Source organism: Psammomys obesus, unplaced genomic scaffold, assembly GCF_907164565.1.
Source record: "Psammomys obesus unplaced genomic scaffold, mPsaObe1.curated_primary_1811, whole genome shotgun sequence".
NCBI lineage: Eukaryota > Metazoa > Chordata > Mammalia > Rodentia > Muridae > Psammomys > Psammomys obesus.
In genome coordinates, this window is record NW_026596158.1 from 3,049,112 (window position 1) to 3,064,627 (window position 15,516).

At 57.7% G+C, this 15,516-nt stretch overlaps 1 protein-coding gene across 4 annotated transcripts; it reads right to left on the minus strand.

Moving 5' to 3' along the window:
* Window positions 1-518: 518 nt before the first annotated feature.
* Lsr (lipolysis stimulated lipoprotein receptor) lies at window positions 519-15,217 on the minus strand. Of its 4 annotated transcripts, none has more exons than XM_055594940.1 (10): window positions 14,935-15,106; window positions 13,722-14,066; window positions 8,045-8,164; window positions 5,188-5,244; window positions 4,490-4,636; window positions 1,931-2,092; window positions 1,755-1,814; window positions 1,527-1,655; window positions 748-1,364; window positions 519-659 (listed from the first exon to the last, which is right to left on the minus strand). In XM_055594940.1, exons 1-10 carry the CDS (start codon window positions 15,026-15,028, stop codon window positions 624-626), a joined length of 1,767 nt encoding a protein of 588 aa, XP_055450915.1. In that variant the 5' UTR covers window positions 15,029-15,106; the 3' UTR covers window positions 519-623. The 4 variants fall into 4 exon arrangements, with proteins under 4 accessions (XP_055450915.1, XP_055450914.1, XP_055450916.1 ...); XM_055594939.1 differs by having other exon boundaries at window positions 1,527-1,658; XM_055594941.1 differs by lacking the exon at window positions 5,188-5,244 and having other exon boundaries at window positions 1,527-1,658; window positions 14,935-15,217.
* Window positions 15,218-15,516: the final 299 nt, after the last annotated feature.

Genomic DNA, 15,516 nt, shown 5'->3' on the forward strand with positions numbered 1-15,516 from the left:
TTTCCCTCCTTCACTGGAGCTGCGCGCGCGCGGTGGCGGCGGCGGCGGCGGCGCGGTCCCGGGGCGGGCGCGCGCGCGGTGGGGGGTGGGGAAGGGCAGGCCCCGGGGAACGCGCGCGCTGTCTGTCTCGGGCGGCGGGCCCGGCGCGCACGCGCCTAGGCCCGGGGCACGCCGACGGGGACCGGCCCGGGGCTGGAACGCGGGACCCGCTGGAGCGCCCGGCACCGTGGACGCGGGCCTCGGGGTTTGGAGACTGTCTGTGAAGTAGGTCGCGGGGAACCCGGGAGGATGGGGCCGCGGGGGCGCGCGCGCGAGGGAGGGAGCGCGGTCCACCCCCCCCACCCCGAAGGCGCGGGGCGCATGCGCACGCCGGGGCGGGGCAGCAGGGCAGGGCGCGGGCGGCCGGGCCAGGGAGAGGGCAGAAGGCCTGTCTCTAGTCCCTTCCTTCCTGCACTGGTCCCCCTCCTCCCCCCCCCCGACCCCCGACCCCATCTCATGTAGCAAGACAGACGCTCAGATCTTGTGATTAGGCATTTTATTAGACTCGGTGAACAGTTCCATCGATATTCCAATTAAAAAAAAAAAGTAAAAAAAAAGAAAAAAGCTACATACAAAACGTGGGATCAGACGACTAGACTTTCCCGACTCAGGGCCAAATTCTGTAAAGGGAATAAAAGAAGATAAGTGTGAACTGGACAGGCTGGGGCGGAGAGGTCTGAGGTCGGGGGGAGGGGGGTCCTGGATTACCTTTTTCATCCGCCGCTCCCTGGAGGCCTGGGACTCAGTCTCTGAGTAAGGCGGAGGCGCTGGCGGATAGTTGTCCTCCTCTTCCTCCTCCTCCCGGTAGAGTCTCCTCCTCTCCCCAGACTCCTTTTTCTTTAAGGCCTCTTCTAAGAGTCGCCCGTCATACTGAGGGTCCCGTGACCGGAAGCCAGCATCCCTGGGATCTCGGGGTCGTTGACGGGACCTGGGGTCAGCACGCCGATCCCTAGGCCTGAGGTCATCGTAATAGTGGGGGTCTCGGGAATGTGGCAGATCCCGGGGATCATCGAGGTCATCCCGGCTGCGGCTTCTGGGAGGTGCATAGGCCCGACCCTTCCTTCCGCTACTCGGGGGAGAAGACCGTCCCGATTCAGTGGAGCCAGGCCGGTTGATGTCATCCAGAGCATCCACGGAGCGGGCTCGCGGCCGCCCGGACCCCCAACCACCCCTCGGTTGTTCTTGAACGGGTTCCTGCTCCCATGGCCTGGGACTCCTGGGCGAGTGGCGACTCCACTCCTCATCCCTGATGGGGGTAAGGGCGGGAGGCCTGGAAGGCCGGGATCGCCAGTCATCTTCATGGAGGGAGGTGACCTCACTCATGGCTGTAGAAAAGGGAGATGTCACAGGTACTGAGATGGGCCCCACCCTGTCACCCACAGGCTCATGCCCTCCCCACCCCACCGGAGCTCTGCAGGCAAGGAATGTCTGTGCGAGATTGGTAGGTAGCATGCTTTTGCCCCCTTAGACTCAGGCCTGAAGCTCACCCCGCTCCACCCGGCCACTGGGAGGGCCAGGCCGGGAAGGGTCAAAGTTGGCTAGCTCCTTCTCCATGTAGTATAAGACCCTCATGGAGTCATCCTGCTGGCTGGCCTGAATCCTGTAGCCACTGCGCACTTCTGAGGAGAGGAACAAGGTGATTGGTTGGGGGGGAGGGGGGCACATGGGGGCCAACCCTCCAGGCACATCAGCCTCTCAAGATTGCAGGTTCTTACCTGAAGATACACTGCCGTCCACGTCACGCATGAGCGGTACCTGAGAGCTGTGGCCACCAACTGAGAGAGACTGGTTGTCAGTGACTAAGTACTCTGGAGCAAAGCTGGGCACCCCACTCTCCCATGCTCCCTTCTGGCCCTACCTCACCCCTTGTCTGGCTTCCCCCGGGCCTCACCTGAGCTGTTCCTGTCGAAGTCTCCGGGGTACCCGTAGGTAGGACCCATGGGAATCATGGCAGGCGGTGGTGGAGGGGTCTTGGCAGGAGAGAGGTGGGTGTAGATGTTGGGGCCATAGATGCTGGGGGCGCCCGAGGTGGCCGCTTTGCCGGCAGCATAAACTGGGAGGGCACATGGACACGAAGATGATCAGAAGCAGTAGTGTCCCACGCTGGGGTGGGATTCTGGGGGACATGGGTGTGCCCCTCCGTGTCATTCCTGCAGAACTGTAGGTTAGGGGACATGGCCTTCACCAAGTCCCCACTTCCTTTCGAGACCTGGGGTGCATGCTGGTAGATCAGGGCCCCAACCTGCACATGATGGTGGCTTGCCAACAGTTGACAATGGAAAGGTTTCATGTGAAACTCCAGAGTACAGCATCTGTGTTTTGGTACTGGGAAAGGATCCCAGAACCTCAGACTTCCTAGGTGTTTTTCCACAGAGCAAACTCCCAGCCCCCAATATGTCTTCTGCCTGGGCCTCATAAGTAGCCCAGGCATATCATAAACTCACTATGTAGCCAGGACAGACCTTTTATCTTGTGACCCTCCTGCCTCAGCTATCCCAGAAACCGCGAATGACAGGCCAGAATCTGAAGACATTAGTAGGCCTGTTCTGGGCCCACTACAGTCCCTGTGAGCTGGGGCAGCCTAGCCAGTACTGGGGGAAAGTCATGTCTGCTGGGTTCACAACGTCCTGTCACCTCCCAGGTGCTGTTACTGGAGGTCAGGAAAGACAGGCACAGAGTTACCTTGCCTGCTCCACAGAGAAGTGCAGCATCTTTGTGCTTTCCAACTCCTGGCCACCTCCATCCCCACCCAGCCAGCTGGTTCTAGCTTGACAGCTCAAGGGTAAAATCTTGCTTCTCAGGCTAGAGGCTGGGTGGCAATTCCTAACTCATTTCACCTGATCCAGCAGGCTTGGTGGTACAGGCCTATAACACCAGCCATTACTTTTCATATGTGTGTGTGTGTGTGTGTGTGTGTATATATATATATATATATATGTTTGTGTATGCATTTTAGTGTAGGTGCCCGTGGAGACCAAAGGGATAAGATAGCCCTGAGGCTGACAGGTGCAGGAAAACAAATTTTGGTCCTCTGCATGGGAGCAAGTGGTCTTTACCCTGAGCCATCTCCATCTCTCCAATTGTTTGTCTGTTTTCAATAGTGTTTCTGTCCTGGAACTTGCTTTGTAGACCAAGTTGGCCTTGAATTCACAGAGTGTTGGGGCTAAAGGCAGGCACTACCACGCCCAGGTAACCTCTGCAGTCTTGAAGGGCTACAGAGTTTTAAGGCCAGCCAGCCTGAGTTAGGGAGGCCTGAGAATGTAGGGTAGCAGTCAGAGTGCTTGGGTGGCATGCTTGAGGGCCTGGGTTCAAAAAGTCACTGGACCCTACTTGGCACTCCAGAGCCTCGGAGGCCCTTTGCTCCTCTGATTTGGAGGCAGGTGACTTAAGTGCTCAGCTCTTTCATTAGCTCACTGATTGGTTAGGTTATAATTAGCAGCTCGATGGTACTCCCTGTTAGGCAGAAAGAAGTGGGGCAGAGCAGGACTCCATGGGGAGGGACAGGCTCCCTGGGTAAATGACAGTGGAGTCTAGAAGGCTGAAGTGTGGGCTTGGGACCCAGCCCCAAGCCTTAGTTCGCTCAGCTTCTAGGGGAAACTCCACATCTGTAAAACCACAGAGCTTCAAGCACACAGTTTGGCGGCTTCATGCAGGGACCATGGCTCAGGTCACGCCCGGTGCACGGCAGGCCTCCCTGATCTGTGCACCAGCCCACACGACTGCCCACGAGGAGCAGGCGTGGAACATGCTGGGTCCCGCCAAATGCTGTCCACACAGAAACCTTGAAAGCTCCTGCTGGGCAGAGTTCTGCCAGAACTGCAACAGCCTGGCCTCAAAGCCCCACCTGGCCAGTTCTTTTCTGTGGGCTATGTACCAGGGTACAGGGCTCTCTAGACAGCCTCCCAGAGATGGCTAAAGGCTGACAGCTTTGTCCCGTCAAGGGGCAGAGGAGGATGGCACTGCCCACTTTCTTCTCCCATTTCCCCTCTGCGTCACGTATCTGCTTCCTTCATGTCTGGTCCCGGATTCCTAGCCCTCCACAGGTACCCACCTGGACGTGATGGATACGCCTCAAGGCTCCACAGAAGCTGTGCAGACCCTGCTTGGATCCTTACTGTTCCACTTAAGGTTTCTGAGAGTTCCCTGTCCTCACCTTTCCACAGTGCTGGGTTTGCCTGGGAACACTGCCACACCCACCAGGATTTTGTCTGTGAAGGGGGCTTTACTTTCCTGTGAACAGTATCTTGGGATGTTGGACATGATTTTTGGTGGTCTCATTTTTGAGCCACAGCCGTAAATTACCCTCTCAAAATAAAAAAGCTCAACAAGAGTTAGGTGGTGGTGTTTGCCTAGCCACCACGGTTCTGCAGCCTGCTGCGCACACTGCCTGGAAGGCAGGCCAATGGGCCCAGCAGCGTTCCAGAGGGGGTAGCAGGTGAGGGACACTTACGGGCCTCGGGGCAACAGCACTTGTCTGGGCAGCAGGGACATCTGACATAGCAGCAGCAGGTGTGTGGACAGCACTGGCACCAGCAGATGCCCAGGAGGAGGAAAAGGAGGAGGCCCGCCAGGCAGACCACGACCACAAAGAGCCAGTCTGCAAAGAAAGAACGGGCTGTGAGCTGGGAGAGGTGGGCTGCAGGCACCCAGGCCCCACAGGGTGCTGCGGAGCCAGCTCTGAGGACGGGGGACTGTCTGCAAAGCTCCTCCGAGAACCTGCCACTGTTACAGCTTGGTTCTCTGTGCCCAAGACGAGGGCGTAGCAACAGAGGGACCCCAAACCCACTACAGCCTGGTTCAGGCCCCACACTGGAGACCTTATCCAGAGATCAAACAGACAAAGCAGAGAGCAAGAGGGAGCCTGGCCAGAGCAACACAAATGGTAGCCCTCAGGACGAGAAAGAGACGAAGCCCAGACACAAAGCCCAGGAGACAGAGGAGGCACCAGTCACTCGAGTCCCCTGCCCACACCCCAGAACCTTCTCAACCAGCCCAGGCCACCCCAAGCCCACAGCCAGGCCACTAGGTGTCAGCGTGGGGCAGGTTTAGTGGAAGTCTACAGTGGGAAGTAGTTAGTGGGGAGGATACTAGAAATAGAAGCATCTATTGGGGGCCAGCAAGACCCTCCGAGGGGTTCCACCCCCATACCTTCCAAGGGCCCCGCCCGAAAACCAGGTAGGAGCTCAGGGGCCTCTGAGGTCCTGCCTGGAGGGACAAAAGAGAGACAAGATTACGTTGGGCATGGGCGGCCCAAGCCATTGCCCTGAAGAACTGCCAGCCTCAACTGGACAATGGAGAACAAGCCCTGAACAGAGGGAGCAGTGCGGCCTAGGGCAGTCCTGGCTGGTCACATATGCCTTCCACCCTGCCACAGGGGGCCCTTCACATACGCCACGGATCCTAAGGGTTTCATCTTAGCCTGGCACTCCCAGCTCTCCCACCCACACAAGTCCTGCTGGGCACAGTAGGTGTACCCTCGTGCCCAACTGTGGCGGTCTTGACTTGAAGTTCCGGCGGCCTCAGCCTCCTGAGCTCCAGGATTACAGGCGTGAGCCACTACTCGGGGCTCAAAATGAGGAACTTTTGGCAACAGATGTCTGCTGAGGGAGTCAGCCATTCTTATTTAGGGGTGTGGCCACTGGTTGGCTCACCCACCCTCCAGTGAAGGGTGCCACAGCCATACGCAATAATAACTGGGCTGTTACTTTTCTTTTTTAAAGATGCATTTGGGAGGGGAACATATTGGGGCTATCTGGAGCAAGTTGGACGTAGGGCATGGGGTATAAGCACACGTATAACCAAAACATCTACTTGTGTGAAGTTAACAGAGAATAATTATATAAAAATTCAAATTTAAACAGTAAAATACGAAAAAATTATGATACCAAGAACGTCATAATGAATGAATCTAATGACGCTGTATCATCTGTTTTTGAAGTGCTGGGGGCTGAACCCAGGACCTCACGGTGGCTAAGCATGTGCGCCCCAGCTACACTTCACCCACAACAGTCCTTTCCATGGAGTAGAGGCCATGAAGGCACGTTAAAATCATACATGGTCCTGGTTCTGTGTCCCAGGAAGGGTCACACACGTAAGTTTCAGGACCTCTCAGGTGGCACGGAGGCTCTGGGCGCCACCAGCCTTGTCCTAAGTACCCGTGTGCACACCAGCACGCCTCCCTCCAGCACACGCGCACTGGAAAGCGGGGCATGGAGCTGGCCACCTCTCCAGTCCCAGCACTTGGTTCCTGAGGCAGGAGCACCAGGCGTCTAAAATGCACAGAGCTACATGATGGAGGTCATATGCATGCCTGGCTCACATGAGACAAGAACCCCAAATCTGTGGTCAGAGGGCCAAAACTCTGTCACTAGGTACACCCATGCCCCTTCTCCTCCGAGGGCACAGCCGGGGTTTCCTCTGGCTCCCTGACTCACTCCACCCCCCACGCCATCCCACGGCTAACATTACGCAGTTATCTTGGGATTTTAAAGACGTCTCAGTTCCAGCCAATTGTGGTGGTTCATGCTATAACGTAAGCGCTCAAGAGGGCGGAGGTATTGGGTGAGGGTATTGCCACTTCAAGCCAATTTAGGCTGCAGTGAGACCCTGTTTCAAAAAAAAAGTTCCTAGTTCAATTTTAATATAAATAACTAGGTATAAGCCACATGGCACAAAACTTGTGAGATCCTGAGTGATTCCAGGAACTGCTGAGAGGACATGCTGATAAAGCCCTGACCTCACGGGAGGGGAGTCCGCCCCTTGCCCTCTGCCCTGTGGCCTGTTCCCAGCATGCACTTGTTCATTTCCTCTGAGGACGGCACTGCAGAGATGGGGCTTCTGTCACATACAGGACACTCGGTGCACGACACGCTGGCTCCTGACTGGCCCTGGCAAGGAAGCCACCTGGCCAGACTGGAGCCCCTGGGGACACGCTACCCTGCCCCTGCCATCGAGTCGTTTCAGGCACACTCAAACTTCCACATACTTCGTAAGTCACACACAGCACCACCCCAAAAGGGCAGAAGACAAACTCTGTGTTTGGTCAGGGTATACTGTGACCCTTTGGGATGTGGCAGAAGGTAGGGCCAACCCCAGTTATACAGCTAGCCTTTCGGATGCAGGGTACATGGAAAAAATATTCAAAAGACCCCCACCACCAAAACATAAAAGCAACAAAACTCCCTCTTTAAAGCAGGTTTTACTATGTAGCTCAGGCTGGCTAGAAATTCACTGTGTAGCTCTGACTAGCCTGAAATTCAATGTAGCCTAGGTCATCCGTCATCCTGAAAGGGACATCAAGACTGGCCCAGAACTCTTGATCGTATCGACTCAGCCTCCCATGCACAGGCCACCACCCTCTCAAAATACTCCACCATATCAAACACGCACAGACTGGCTGTCTTGCTGCTCTCCTCTCAGCAACCACGAAACAGCTTGCACTGTAACATAATTGCTTCATCAGACATTCTAAGTAACCCTGGACAATGGAAAGGTTACTATTCTGTGTGAGTGCTCCACTGGCTTCCCTAGGGACCCAGAACAGACCCCCTCCCACCCCCCAGTCAGGGACGTTCTCACTTCCAATCAGCTCTGCCCACATGTGAGGTTGTTTTTGTTTGTTTGTTTTCCTCTCTATTTTGTAGCTCTGTCTGTCCTGGAATAGACCTGGCTGGCCTCAAACTCTGAGATGCACCTGCTTCTGCCTCTGCCTCCAGGTGCTGGGATTAGAAGCAGAGACTCGCTGGGGGTAGGCTCCTCAGTTATCTCCACTCTAACTCTGACTCTGGCTGATCTGAATGCCATAGAAGGAAGGATCCTGTCTGGGGTGCAGGGCACGGAGAAGCCCAAGTGACTGGCAGTCCGGCAAGGCAGGGAGCAAAGCAGGCGACAGGGCCCAGCACGGGAGCTAGATGACAGAGGGTGGACACACAAGAGTGGACAAACGGAGTACCAGTTCCCTCTCTCCACCCTCCTGCCCGGGCCCTCTGAGCCCTGCCCCACTCACCAAGAACAATGAGCTCTGCATACGCTTCGTTGTTGCCGCCCAGATCCTGGGCTGAGACCACGGAGCAGTAATACACCCCACTGTCCCCCCAGGCTGTCTGCTCGAAGGTCAGGTCAGCATCTAGGGCAGGGAGAGACAGTATGAAGACAGCCTCAGGGGAGGGCACTCGTAAGATCAACAGGGGCTGAGCCCCACACCTTAGGAAGGGTGCCGGGCACAAGTGAAAAAAGCTTGTTTTGGGTTGTTTCCGAGACAGGGTTTCTCTGTGTAGCCTTGGCTGTCCTGGACTCACTTTGTGGACCAGGCTGGCCTCGAACTCACAGAGCTCCACCTGCCTCTGCCTCCCAGAGTGCTGGGATTACAGGTGTGTGCCACTGCACCTGGCGAGTCAAGTGAAAAGAAAATGATTCACTGGGGCTGGAGAGATGGCTGGTCAGTTAGGAGCACGAGTTGGTCTTGCTGAGAACCCAGGGTGAGCTCCCAGCACCGACATGACAGCTCACAACCATCTCTAACTCCAGATCCAGGGGATCCAATGCCCCCCTTGACGTCCCCAGGCACCCGGCAAGAATGTGGTGCAGACATAAACACAGGCACAAAACACCCACACACGTAGAAATCAAGAATGTAATCGTTAGGTTTTGTTTGTTTGATGGTCTCCCACTATGTAGCCCAGGCTGGCCTTGAACTGGAAAGCCTGCCACCTCAGCTTCCCAAGTGCTGGGACTGCAGACGAGCACCACCCCAGCCCACCAAAATGAAACCGTTCGTCTAACAGCGTGCTCCTTTTTACGTATGTCTCTCCACACCTAACAGGGTTCCCTGAAGCTATCTGGGTGCCAGGCATGGTGGCACAGGCTGCTCCTCCTGCACACAGAGGCGGAGGCAGCATGGTCTCAAGCTCAACACCAGTTTGGGCCACACAGTCTGACTGTTGTCTCCAAAGAACCAAACACCCGAGGCACGGTGGTAGAATGTTCGCCTAGCCCACAGAGCCCCTGCGCCGACATGAACCAAAGAAACCCAAACCCAGTCCAGGAGGTGGGCATCGTTCTCACTGTGGTCAGGGTGCGGTGTGGTGTCTTGGTGGGACGATGACCTAATCCAGCCGAAGGCTGGGACGGTCCGGCTCCAGCGCCTGGGCTTCCAACCCAGACGCATGCTCCTCACCAGCTCTCAGAGCCAAGTCTAAACTCCGTCATCCGGCCTCAGGGGCGGGGGTGCAAAGCAGGGAAGCCAAACTAACTAGGCCAGATCCCAGATACGAGATGCCACCAAGGAGCGGGCGTGACAGGTGTGGGAGAGCCCGACACTCCCAGCCCCAAGCCCACCCTCCCGTTCTGTCCCCACATTCCAGGTCAGTCCCAGGGCTTGGGGACGCGCTGGCCAGAAGCAGCCCCGGGCAAAGGAGCCTGCTAATTATATCACTAATGAAAGTCTTTAGCACTTCCGGCTTCCTCTCTACTGCTCAGGCCCTAATTAGTTACATCCTTTAATCCACCTAGCAAGGCGGGACAGGGAAACCTCTGCTCGCAGGCTCTGCCTCAGTGGTGGCATTTCTTCTAGCCAATAGAATCCCAGGGTCTTCTCAGCCACAGGCTCCCGGTGACCTGCCTGCCACCCCGTCTCAGGGGCCCAGGAGCCGGCATGGCAACCTGTCCACTCACACCTAGGACACAATTGGGTGTCTACATGCATGGTACCTAGCACCCCAGGGCACACCAGCTACTAAGGGCTGAAGCTTCCTCAGAACGAAACCCCTTTCCACAACCCATCACGCCAAATACAGTCCCCAGGCCCGCAACCCCCCAGCAGTGTCTCTGGTCACTGGATGACCTCACCGGCCTTCAGCCTGTCCTCTGTGCCAGCTCCGGGCACGTTCCTTCTTGTTACTCAGGCCCCAACCTGGAGGAGCCCTCCCTGGCTACCCAACCCACACCCGCCTTCTGACGCCTGTCACCCTGCTTACACACTAGTTCCCACGTCTTCACCAGTGACGGACAACATGGCAAAAGAGTGGATTCGGCCTCCTCGGCTGACTGAGTCCGTCTCTCCTTGGCTTTTATTGCTGGTCCCAGAATTCCAGCCACCCGGTTATCAAACAAACACCTGACCTGCTCACTAGGCCTTCGACCTGGCTGAGGGGATGGCGGCAGTCCATGACCTCCAGCTCTGGGGAGGTTAAGGCAGGAGGATGGAGAGTTTGAAGGCAGCCTGGACCACGCAGAGAGACCACCTCAACCCCTACCGTCAACAAACAACAAAAAGCAGACGACAAACCGCTTGGACTATTCCAGGAAGCGTGTGTAAGTAACCTCCGCTAGAAAGTGAAGGTTTGCTGGGCTTGGTGGCGCACGCCTGTGATCCCAGCACTCGGGGAGGCAGAGGCAGGCGCATCTCCGGGAGTTCAAGGCCAACCTGGTCTACAAGGTCCAGAACAGCCAAGGGAAACCGTCTCAAAGCAGCAAAAAGAAGCCAAGGTTCTCAGTGTGGCCGAAGGCCCCCTGAGGTTCCCTGGCCTTTCCAGTGGACACTCATTTTACAGTACAACCCCCCTCCCCCACCCTCCCCCTTAACCACTCAAGAACATTAAAGGCATGTTCCATGTGACATGCAATCTCACAGCAAACAAAGCTGCTTGGAAAACCTTGCTTCTACTGAGCTAGGCCAGTAGGAAAGTTTTGTGACGATTGTGAGTTCAATGCCAGCCTGGGCTGCAGAGTGAAATCATGAAGACAGAAGACAGGAAAGCTCCCAGAATTCTTCCGTTAAGAAGATGGTTCGGGAGTTCTGAGAAGAATCCAGACCCTTCATGGAGGAAAGCTCGTCCTTAGGACGCTTCAGACCCAGGTTAGAACACATGCTGCCTATCAGACGGTGAGGATAAAGGACACGACCTATGAGTGCCAGAAGGTGCCAGGCGTGGAGGCGGGGGCTGCGCAGCTCCGGGAAAGCTGCCCGGGTAACCTTGGAGGAACGAAGGCCTCTCCAAGGCCAGGCATCCAGCTACTGTTGACCGCAGAGATCCTCCTCCATTGCAGACACCCTTCCTTATCCTTTCTTTCACACAAGCCTCCAAACCTCGGGAACTCAGGGCTGCCCTAACAGTCCAGCTTTTCCGCACCGCTCTCTGAACCCAGGACTCCCCGCTGACATGCCCAGGGCACAACCCTGGTGTCTGTCGGTTGCTCTGAAGCAGGGCACCCACGGTTAATGTCCTCAAAGTGACCACGAGGGGACCCTCGATTCGTGGGATTGGCTGGGAGGGAGTCTCACAGGCCGCGCTGTCTCCCACGGGCCTATGGTTTTGATCACTGCTCCGTGACCCATGCACTCTGCAGCAAGCCTCTCCCAAAGCTGAAGGAGTGAGCAGGAACCCCCTGCCAAGGGAAATGATTACATAGGCCAGGCATTAAAACCAGGGGCCTCCAGGACCATATCTAGGCCTTGCTGTATTGTATTTGGCCTATGCGATGTTTTCAGAACCCATGAAAAGGAAGGTTTTTCCGGCTTCTTTTGATCTCTCCTGAGGCCTGGGTCCACCTCCTTCCTCTGGGGCACACCCTGTTCCTGGTCCCTGCTGGCCCCCGAGATCACAGGGGCTGAGCACCGATTCCATGGGTGAGGTGAGAGGCCAAGGTACTGGTCTCCCGTGGGTGAGGCCAGGCTCTTCCCGACCATGTCCTGACTCCTTACTTACACACAGCAGAGGGAAGCCCTGTGTTTCCAGAGGGCCTCGGGGTCCTGTCCGGACCGCTCAGAATAGGGGGCACACGGATCCAACCACCAGAGGAAGCCAACACTGGGGCTCCCGACATAACACCCCACACACCCCAAAGCAAGAGGAGCAGAAGGCAGGTGCTGGCAGATGGACAGTTACGTTTTCAACCATTTTTGCAGTCCTCGGGGACAACCTTACCTGTACCAGACAGGCCTCTTTTTACCATTTTCACCTGAGTGGACCCCGCTGGCCTTGAACCTTGAACTTCTGCTACACATACACCACCTCAGCCTCCAGAGTAGCTGGGGACAGGCTACGCTTACTTTCCTTCATAAAAACTAGGAGGGCGGGGGGGGGGGAAGAGATCCACCTCTTTGTCCTCAAAGCCGAAGGGGAAGAAAGCTCTCATGGCTACCGGGACTTCTGAAAGGATGGCCACTTCACTCCACCACTGAGACAGGCCAGCAGGAGGGGCCCAGTCTTTGAGGTCTCCGGGGCACGAGGTTCCCCCGGGGATATACCCCGATGGACACTGCCGAGTTCTGCGTCCCTCAGAGCATACTCAGTTCCAGCCAGCCTTCAAGGCTGTTCTCTTGTACCTGTGGTGTTCTGATCAGGGTTGGGCAGTTAGGCCCAGTGTTAGCCCGAAAAAAGCCCTCCCTCTCCCTAGCCTCAAGGGCAGCAGGAGCTTGCCGCTCGCTGCCCTGTCTTCCCCCTTCCCTTCGGATTCTTCAAATCGCGCTGGCAAAGATGGCGCCCCCCAGTCATTCCACACATCACCAAGTGCTACTGCTCCTTCTCAGCCTGTGAAGCCATCTGAACCTCCCTTCTTTTTTCTTTTCTTTTCTTCAGCCCGACACAGGGACTCATGTAGCCAGGCTGGCCTCCAGCTTGCTCCAGAGCCGACAGTGGTCTTAACTCCTCATCCACCTCCACCTACCCAACGCCAGGATCACAAGTGTGCACCACCCCGCCCGGTGCGCGTGCTCTAAGCCTTCTTTTCAGGTCCTCTGGGGCAGGGGCAGGATCTGGGCTATTCTGCCTCTAAGAGCACCCGGGACACAGGAGATCCTTGACAACTGAGTCAGCGGCCATGGACAGAACTCAGGGTTAGGGCACTGGCCTAGAATCCACTAGTGAGAGTGGGGGGGGGGGCGTGACTTAGAGGTAGAGCATCCTCCTAGAGCGTGCCAAGCCACCAGGCAACAAAAGAATGAATGAATGAATGAATGAATGAATGAATGAATGAATGAATGAGGGGGGACTAGGGCTACGGGGGGAGTTCGAGCTCAGCTGTTATAGACTGTGTAACCCCCAGCAAGTCACTTGTTTCCAGGGCCCTTCGTGAGGGGGGCGGGGGCGGGGGGATGACGACGATAGAATGGAATTACTCAATTACTGTGTGGTCTGCCCGAGTTAGTCCGCTCCAGGTAAATCTAAACCAGGCCTTGGGTCTCACTCTATGTAGCCCACGCTGGTCTTGAACTCAAAATCCTTCTGCCTCAGCCTCCCAAATGCTGGGATGACAGGCATGCCACCGCAGCTGGCCGGCACATTGCTTTCTGTTGCTGGCATTTTCGGCACTGGCTATAAAACAGACCCCTGCTGGAAGCTCCACTAGTTTTCCCTCAAGCACCGCCAAGCCTCTGACACTGTATGTTTAAGTCCGTCTCCCTTACGCTAGCGCGCGCTCAGCAAGAGAGTGACCTGATGGCTTTATTTCTGTGTTCCCGGAGCCTAGACCAAACCTGGCCTATGGTCGGGGCTGTACTGTGGGGCAGTGGACGGAAGCGGAGATGGATGGAGAAGCTGGTGGGCGGATGGATGAACACACGGATGGGCGAGTGGGTGGAGGAGGGGATAAACGAAGGATCCCTCCCCTCCTCGGCCCCCTGAAGACGAGACCCCCCCTCATCCCCACCAGCCACAGGCCCTCCTCCCACCCGCCCCACATACTTCCGGTAATGGTGATCCTCCGGCCTTGGTAGTGGTCTCCCAGGGTCACGGCGTTGCCCTGCTTGGTGGCCACCACCCTGACGGTGCGCACGCTGTCCTGGCACTCCACGTAGGGGTTGTAGCCGGGGTTGCCCGCCGCCAGCTGGGCATTGATCTGGTTGTTCACGCTGGCCGGGGAGAAGGCGTCGGCAACGCGGTCCCGGCAGAAGGACTTGTACTTCCAGATGACGATGGGGACGCTGATCGTGCTGCTCATCTGGTAGGTGCAGGGCAGCGTCACCGGCTGGAACAGGATCACTACGTGGTAGGGGTCAGACACGGTCACCTGCACGGCGCTGGCAGGGTCTGGGGACAAGAGGAGCGTCACGGGGACCGCCGCGGCCGCCGGGGGTCCCACGCCAGCAGCAAGCCGCGGCACCTGACAGCGTTCGCGGTTCTTCAAGGCGCCTGACCTGCTGTTCTTAATCCCCGCGCCTGGCGAGGCAGGTCGGATAATTACGCCCATTTTTATACACCCACGGGGCTGAAAAGCGAGAAATACGTAGCCACGCGGGCCAGGTTCTTGGAATTCCTCCACCTACCAAGAGACTCCAAAGCGCACACGGAGATGAAGCCCTAGGCCCGCGCCCTAGACTCCATTCAACAGGCCAGGAGAGCGCTGGCCCGCGGAAGATGGCATAAGGTTCAAAAGTCCATCCACCCTACAGATACCCGGGAGGTGGGTGGGGTGGGGAGTCCCCAGTTCCACACCCACTCCACGGCGGGGCCCTGATTCTCAAGCTCTTCGCCTGATCCAGCCCTCCAGTGCTCTACCCCCCGTTACCCCAACACTCAGAAATCCTGGGGCGCGGCCAAGATCCCTGTGACTGGCCCTTCCCACGATGGGGAGTGGAGGGCTTGCTCCTGCCCACAAAGGGTCCCCTTCTCCGGACAGTCCCAGGGTTAGGAGCCCCGGAGTTTCACTTCCTGTTATCTCCAACAAAGGCAGAGGAGCGGGCTGGGCGCGCCACGGGAAGGAATTCCTCTCCTCGGGGACAGGGGTCTCCCCCAGCAGGCGGGTCCCGGAGGTCTCGAACCTGCGTTCTGGCGCCAACCCTCACGCCTCCCCCTCCCCGGTCTCGTCTCCTCTAGGGCAGGTGAGAACCGCAGCCCTCCATCCACCCCCTGGGGCGCCCTCCCGCCGTCCCGCAGCACCGGGGACCCCACTCCTTACCTGGGCAGCACGCGATGAGAAGGAGCCACACGAAGGCCACAGTGGCCGGGCGGGAGCCGGGCGCCCCGGCCCACGCGCCGGCCGCCGGCGCCATCGCGGCCGTCCAGCAGCGACGGGGCCCGCGCGTCCCCTCCCAAGTCTCCCGAGAGTAGGGGGCGCGGCAAGCACCAAGGCCGAGAAGGGTAGGTGCTGCGCCCGGCCCCTAATCCGAGTCCATTTCCCCCACGGCGGAGGAGTTCTAACCTCCCCAAAGAACTTAAACGGAGCTCATGCCTCCGGCTCCGCGGGCACAACTGACCCCGCGCGCTGCGGCCCTCCGGGTCACTCCACCCCCCGCGCACTCCCGGGAATGGATCCGCCCAGGTACACAAGGGTGGGAGCCCCGGGGCTGGGCTTGGGGGTGGGCGGCGGGGGAGGGGCTTGCGGGCCTCCCTCCCCGGAAGTGGGCTGACTCAGGTGCGCTACTGCCTCCGGGGCCTGAACCAAGTGACCGCTTAGCCAGGAGGGCGCTCGCGCCGCGGGCGGCCCGCGCAGCCACCTGCTGCTCCGGCCAAAGTTGGTGGGACTGAGCTCCCTGAAGAC